The 7,617-nt window shown below is 41.0% G+C and overlaps 3 protein-coding genes across 3 annotated transcripts in view; 2 read left to right on the top strand and 1 right to left on the bottom strand.

Annotated features, from left to right (window-relative positions):
- The window catches only part of MELLADRAFT_113518 (uncharacterized protein), a gene marked incomplete at both ends in the record, with an annotated part of 1,045 nt that extends 247 nt beyond the window's left edge, over window positions 1-798 (top strand). The window contains one exon of the mRNA XM_007418196.1: window positions 560-798. Within this exon, the coding sequence (XP_007418258.1) occupies window positions 560-798 (239 nt within the window). The remainder of the gene's footprint in view (window positions 1-559) is intronic.
- A 2,544-nt stretch (window positions 799-3,342) lies between these two features.
- Window positions 3,343-4,534, top strand: MELLADRAFT_95662 (uncharacterized protein; the record flags this gene model as incomplete). The annotated part of the gene is made up of 5 exons (XM_007418182.1): window positions 3,343-3,420; window positions 3,482-3,697; window positions 3,815-3,982; window positions 4,070-4,184; window positions 4,296-4,534. 5 exons carry the CDS (start codon window positions 3,343-3,345, stop codon window positions 4,532-4,534), a joined length of 816 nt encoding a protein of 271 aa, XP_007418244.1.
- Window positions 4,535-7,032: 2,498 nt separating this feature from the next.
- MELLADRAFT_113516 (uncharacterized protein) lies at window positions 7,033-7,510 on the bottom strand (the record flags this gene model as incomplete). Its single annotated transcript, XM_007418194.1, has 2 exons — window positions 7,033-7,346; window positions 7,423-7,510. The coding sequence occupies 2 exons, from the start codon at window positions 7,508-7,510 to the stop codon at window positions 7,033-7,035; spliced, it is 402 nt and encodes a 133-aa protein (XP_007418256.1).
- Window positions 7,511-7,617: the final 107 nt, after the last annotated feature.

Raw genomic sequence — 7,617 nt, 5'->3', positions numbered from 1 at the left:
AGTTCCGGTTGTAGAGGCTATCAAGGCAAAGTATTGATCTTTCTCTTTGATCTGGGGAAAGTTAGAGGGCATGAAAAAAGATCTATCATAAGCTCATTTTTTTGGAAACTCCCAGGCAGAACTCATGCCAAGTTTTGGTGGTACAGTATGATGTTCCACACCAAAAATAAGGAAAGACTCCAAGAATTTGGTAATTCTTGATGAGCCGGCGCTTCACAACTTGGTGAGAAGCCAAGATCACTTTCAAGATCCCCCCATCCAGTTTTTCAAAAGTATTCTTTTGGGATGACCCATTGAACATCAAAGGAGCTCTGTGAGCTGATGTATCTCTACATGTAGATCTAATTGCTCTATATAAAGCTGATCTTGAGAAGCTCTGAATGAGAGGATCTCAAAGGAAATCTTGGCTTATCACCAAGTGATCAAGAACTGCTGGCTCACATAGAGTTTCAGGATTCTGTGGGCCTTTCCTTATCTTTGGTGCTGTGCAATCGTTTCAATAATCAGTAAGATGATTTATTCTAAATTTTTTCATTTCTGTTTACATTTCCTTCACCAGATGATGAAGACTTTGAAACAGTTTCAACTTCTATTCTCAAACCACGCTTGAAGCATTGCGGATTCGTGGTGGCTTATGGTCAAGATGTTGGAGAAGCTTTACGACTCTGGGTTGGAAATGAAGGAAAGCCTGAGATCAAGACTGAAGTAGTAGATGAATGCCATGCAAACGATATTTCTTACTCTTCTGAATATGGCGAATCATCTGTTGGGTACTCTATGTGGCGAAATACTTGGTAGATATGTTATGTGATTTGTGTTATGTTTATTGGAATTAGGAATTGGAATATATCTTTGTTTAATTGTATTAAGATTATGGGGAGTATTATGAGGGTGAACCACCCCTTGCCTTCAAAGCGCCTTTGTTTGATTTTGATCACTCGTGAGGTCTGTCTTCAATTCATGGGCTTACCGACAACCATGACCATATTTGCCCTATTTGAGATCTTCTGCCCATTACATTGAGGTGAATATCAAACTCCTTTTGATAATCTTTTTAGATGAGTGTTTTGCTACAATGTTTCCAAGAGTGGTACATATTGCTTTTGTGAAAATTTGGGACTCTGTCCCCTTTGAAGAGCGTGTCATGAAGGAAGACAACTGCTGGTCTTCCAGGTTCTGAGTACAAGTATCCAAGCTCAACCATATCAGAAGGCATGTTTTTTCAGTCATCATGATACTCAATGACACTCAGTTATGTTTCTTGGATTTTTTTGCAATACAACAGCTTATCTCCAAGTATCCATGTCTGGTAGAAAGTTGGGTCCCTGAGATCATTGAGTGCTATCTTTCACACAAGGATTTGTCTTCAGACTAGCACAAAGACTCAAAGGGAATCCAAACCCAAAGATTCTCCATGATGTGAAGTATGATTCAACTGTCAGATGGAACTTGGGATGCAGAAAAGCGATGAGGTGTAAATTTTGGGTCAAAAAAGGCATAAACTCCCAATACCCTCAAATATTAGCCACACTGACATTCAAGTCTTTGGTCGTTTGAAGCGAATGATTCGTCCGCTTGTACTGATCGCCCAATTCTTATCAGCGCTCATTTTTCATGCTACCTATACATATATATATCTCACCATATTTGAGGCAGAACGTCTGTAACCAAACGTCGATGTGCCATCTCGTGGCGCGAAGAGCGGATGTTTCGCATTGTACTTTCAATCGCTTGCCAGAAAGCCAACGATTACCCGAGTCCAAAGCATGACGTCTCATTGCCAAAGCGATATGGCTGGCGTTTTACCTGACTAGAGCTGGGGCAACACACCCACTGCCTTCAGAGTAAAAACAGTTTTCGTGCTTCCCGGAGACCAATCGTCAGGCGACTTAACTTTTCTACATACAATTTTCTCCTGAATTGTATATTTTGCGCTCTAGTCGCATGCATGTTGGATGATGCGTTCAGTCACACTACCGAAGGATAGAAACAATGCTTCGAGCTTGGATTGGAAGGAGCGAGCACACGCATTCTCCTTGGGCGCGATCAAAGTGACGACGTCCCAAGATCGGCGTGATCGACTCAAAACTGTTGATCCATCATGTACTTGTGATCATATGTTGCAGAGAGAATAGTGCGTCTCTCAAGCATGACCTTGCACGCCGAATATCTTTATGGAGATGCTATTAAAAAATGTCTCTCTACCATTGCACCCTTCGGAAGAGGCTCAGAGGCATAAAAACATTTGTACAGGCTTTAGGTATCTGATATCAGAAGTACGGAGCATCTAGCCACTTGGTATCAGGAAGATCTAGAGTAATTCAAAGGACATCCAATTCCCAATCGCTGACTAATGCGAGATGGACTCACACTAGAGTATAGATTGTCATCTTGTGTGTCTAAAGGTCGAAAAATTAAGGTCGAAAAATGACGTGTGATCCGTCTTTTAAAGCATCAAAACGGATTTTGGATTGGCAAGAGCTTTCATCTAAAGTTTGTTTAGGAACCTTTTTGACCCCAGACCAAAATAAGACTCAAGACTGAGTTTATTTAATGGAAATTCTAAAAACGTCGTGCCGTGAGAGCTGCCTGCGAAACGTTTGATAGCCAAGGGTTTGGGATCCGTGGACTGCTAATCAATCATGGTCAAAGTCTCAATTGATTGACGCAATTTTAGGATCATCAAACCAGGATACAAGACTGGAGGCATGTAGCTCCTGTCGAGAAGAGGATTCTGGTGTTCGAAAATATAGCAAACATTTCTTGATTGTTTTTGTTTTCTCATTTTGAGTATAATGAAGGTAAACAGATATAGTCAAAGTATTTTAGGTGATGAAGTGATTGGTACCCGAATTGTGGGCAAGCTAAAGAGCTGAAAGCCACGCTTACCAAACATTCAATAGGCATATATTGAAGCTACGAATCCTTGATGCTCAACAATTCAAGGGATAGGAATTATGGGTTGTATTTTCGGGATCATTCAGTAGAATTGTAAGGGTGAGGGGCACATGCTTTATTTTCACAAATTAAGTTAAGGCTGGAAATTGGTAAAGTCGCCATCACAATCATTTTTGTACAGATTCTACTTCATTATTACAAGTACAACGGATAAAATAATGTACTTGCATTATTTTTTAATGTTAATGCTGGATAACAATAAGAAATGCGACAGAGCTGATCCTGATGCTGATCGTCCAAGGCATTATTTAGCTCTTATCGATTGTATCTGTTACTCAGAGACCTTTCCACAACTCACCACTTCGATTCCCACCACCAAATTCCGTTCCTTCTGTCTCCCTTCAGACCTTCCCATCCACAACCCTTTGATTGATCATTATCAAGATGCGGCCTCCTGCCCTCAATCTCAAGAATTGTAGAATCAAAAAGGTTTTCACTAACAATCTCAATGACGCCGATGCAGTGAGTTCTTCTTTCTTTTCATTCACTTCCTGAACCTCTTTCATCCTTTCATCCTTTCCAGTCTCACTTTCTCACTATTATTCTTCTGCTTCTCCAGAGCTATGCCTCAGGCAGCGAGCAAAGCTCTTTGGAGTTGGAATTCGGTGGTCTCTCCCCAGCTAGACTGGCAATGTTCAACCTTGAGGACCCTCTACCATCACCGATTTTGGAGCGCCCCCTGCGCATCAGAAGCCCTATCAGAAATGCTTTCTCTGAAGGATCTGCCTTCCTTCCTATGGTGAGTATTGTAGATGTATCCACTTATCATTTTCAATCTTCTATTCACTCACTGACTTATCTCTCTCCACTTTGCGTTTCCTCTTCTCTTTCTTCTTGGTACTCTGATTCATTCAAGACTCCCAACTCCTCTCGTATTGAATCACAAGCTGCTTCTCTCCACTCTGGACCACCATTGGTTATGAACCCCGACGGCAGTGTCCAATCTCCTCATCGAAAACCCGACCTAATCATCAAAGGCGGTATCAAGAGAGTTTGCATCACGGAACTTGCTTTAATAGACTTGGTGAGTGTTTCTAAATCGTGTTTATTTTTCTTCTTGATTCCCTGGCGCTCATCAGTTTCCAATATGTTTTCCTACTTTGCATTATAGTACTTTGTCTTACCCCCATTTGAGCCCCTCAAGCGAGTACTCTACACTATTCCTGAGGAGCCTGAGGAAGAAGAAATGGTTGAGTCTAAAGGAAAAGGGAAGGCCTTGGCCAAAGGTATGTTATTTTGTTACTTTTTCATTCTGAAAATTCTTTCCATCATTTCAACAATCAGTAAGATTCTTTATTCTAATTTTTTTCCATTTCTGTTCACATTTCCTTCACCAGATGATAAAGACTTTGAAACAGTTTCAACTTCTATTTTCAAACCACGCTTGAAGCATCGCGGATTTGTGGTGGCTGATGGTCAAGATGTTGGAGAAGCTTTGCGACTCTGGGTAGGAAATGATGAAAAGCCTGAGATCAAGACTGAAGTAGTAGATGAATCACATGCAAACGATATTTCTCACTCTTCTGAATATGGCGAATCATCTGTTGGATCCTCTATGTGGCGAAATACTTGGTAGATATGTTATGTGATGTGTGTCATGGTTATTAGGATTAGGAAATGGAATACATATTTTTATAATCGTATCATATTTTTCTATTTTATATCATGATGATCAACGTGACCTTGTCTTCAAAGTGCCATTTTTTCATCCTTTTGAGGTCCTTGGTGAAGTCACGGTCTTCCGCCGTAATTACCTTTTGAGATTAGATCCCTTATTTGATGTTGTTGTCCTATTCAACAAAGATAGTGATCATAGCCTTTGATCTATTGTTCAAGAGACGCTGTTTTGACATGTATGATAAGTGTGAGCTTTGCACAGTTGGTCAGCTAAGAAGTTTTCCTGCTAAATTGCACCCCTCACCTCAGACTTTTTCAAGAATACCACCTTCTGTGCTTCCTTTAGCTAAGCCCTTTACTTCGGCTCTGTTCAAAGTTGTGTATACTTCACTTCTTCGACATCCTAGCGCTCCTGGAGATATGTGTATCTCCAAGTGCGAGTGATTCTAAAGATGTTGACTAAGTAAGCTCGAGAATTGATCCCAAAGCGGCTCACTCTGATTAACCGCCCTGCCTTCAATCACTGATGTGGTTGTGCGCTATGAGCAAAGTGACTCGCCTTCATGCATTGATCAGATGACTTGGTAAGTATGCTGGGTTTGGTAATGACATGCCCCTCAATGCATTCTGTCAAAAGTCAAGGCTGTTGTTCTTCAAGAGAAGAGTGGTCACAGGAACATATACGAATTTTTCTTCCTCAGATTGTATGGTTTAGAGAGCCCCCAGTGCTTGGGCAATACGAGTGACATCACAGTTTGGAGATATGTCACTCTCATTATGTAGTCTGCTTCAAGATGGACTGCGAGTGTACCTTGAAAAGCAAACTGGCTTCTTCCATCACTTGCAACCTAGGCGGTATCTTCCAACAATGCTGGTTGGTGGTTTCAAAAGCTTCGAATACATTAGCTTCTGTGCCATTTAGCGCATGCTCAAGTCTTGGATGGTAGTGTATGTAGGTGGTTGGATGATGGATCCACTGGACCCCTCTTGATGATTCGATTCCCTTGGAAGGGGTCAATCTAGGTTTGCCCGGGAGCTTCCGCTAAACTCGCTGTTTGAGGTTTCGATCCATGATTATGGGATCATCCAGAATACCATCACAATCAACATCCGAAACCGAGCAAACACCATCAACCTGTTCGAACACTGCAATAGAAGTACATAAGGACATTTCGAAAATATTGCAAGAACCACTGGGCCTATTGAACCAATTGGAAGACTTATTGATATCGAATCCTAAACTACTTCAATCATTAATACGAGAACTCGAATACCGATCAGAGGAAACATCTATCGTGAATTTCTTCGTGAGTTTATCTATCATCACTCAATGCTTTGTTCTCTAACACGTTATTGACTGCTCTTTGAAAACCTCCAATTCTTGATTCCTAGGATCAACTTTCACTCGATCTACCTAATAAACTAATTCATTTAGTTTATAGTAGGAATACACCAAACCCTACAGAAGATGGTGTAAACGATCATTAGTACAAATTCCAGCAAGTGAAACTGTTTGGTGCTCCATCTGTCACCAAAATCCAAGATGAGCATATCTCAACTTTCCACAAGATGCGGAACTCGCAGAGTGCCGTTTGGCTGACACTCCAACCTTGGAGAAATCTATCAAAAAGGTTGGATTTTCTTTGAGATGGGAACAAGATGCAGTGACACAATCAGACTTTTGGGCCTTCAATTTTGGAAGAAGACTGTTTCAATGATTTTCATAGCAAAGAGAGTGTATAGAATGGCTTTTCAAACCAGTTTAATCTGCAGGAAAAATTTTCACCCTGATCGTGACCACCCTGGCAGGATGGGAATTAATGATTATGGAGATAGCATTGATTCTGTTAGCTGACTCAAAGCCATTAGAGGATTATTCAATGGACTTTCTCTGGTGTCTATCAAGTCTCCCTCATTGGATCATATAGCTGAAATTGCACTCGGACACTGTGTCTCTTGAGGACTCCAAAGGAGAACTGACAATCAATTGAGATCATGGAAACTTCTCCTCAAGATCCAACGCCCTTTTTCTTCTTTACTCATGAAGAAAATTTCTCCTCCAACATAGAATACTAGCCCGGACTCCGTAGTGTAAACTCTTGCGAAGTGATTGGATATGACTCAAGTATCACAAGGAGTATTACTCGACATTGTTTGCATTACAAGATCGTCGAGCTGGACAAAAGCCAGTTAATTTCTTTCACTTCAAAGAGGTAACAAATCCAACTTTTACTGGCTACAAATCTAACGGATACAAAGTTACTATACTAAAGGGTTTACAAAAGCTTTGAATCAAAAAGAATTCCAAATTCACCACATCGCTCTCTCGAAGTTCACTGAAAGAGGTCCAAATAAAATGAGGGGAAAGGTGTTCATTAATATTTGAGAAGTCTTTGTGAATACTGCCAATAATCGAGTTATGAAATGTGACTCACCCACTGATATCGCATTAGCTTATCACTCGGTATGTTTCCCGGACCCCATTTTGTTAAGCTCCTTTAGGTCTATGGTCACGGCAGATTGCCTCTGCCTCTTATGTTGCCTAGGTGCTTCGGGTGCGCGAGCTCGAACAAACTTGGGCTTTCGGTAGTACGGAGTCACAGAAGGTTTCTTCTCTCGCGTGGGTATACGAGATACAAGAGAAGTTTTTTGGATTTCCATCTCTTTGAGTTTTTCAGAAAGACGATCTTCTGGTTTTTTCGAAGACCTTGGGGTATTGACGACAGCGTTCTTCTCGGTTGTAAATCTAACCAAATCTAAAACACCTGGGCCTAGATGATTTGTAAAAGAAGGAGATTTAAGGTGAGTATCAAAATTGTAAAGTTGATGTTGGATGATTATGATTACCTATAAAGGGATGAGAACTTATGCGGTCCTCTGTGCCATCGGTACGTTGGAAGGCGGTCGATTGGGCGAGGATGTTAGATGAAGCCATTGTTCAGAAGAGTAAATTTGCTGGAGGTATTGGTGGTGGGTGTTTGTTTTTGAGAATTGGTATGGAGGTGGATTGGTTTCAGATGAAGAGGATGAATGTGTTTTGGA

The sequence above is a fragment of the Melampsora larici-populina genome (assembly GCF_000204055.1).
Source record: "Melampsora larici-populina 98AG31 unplaced genomic scaffold MELLAscaffold_86, whole genome shotgun sequence".
In the NCBI taxonomy this organism is placed as follows: Eukaryota; Fungi; Basidiomycota; class Pucciniomycetes; order Pucciniales; family Melampsoraceae; genus Melampsora; species Melampsora laricis-populina.
This window is presented reverse-complemented; position numbering and strand designations above follow the sequence as displayed.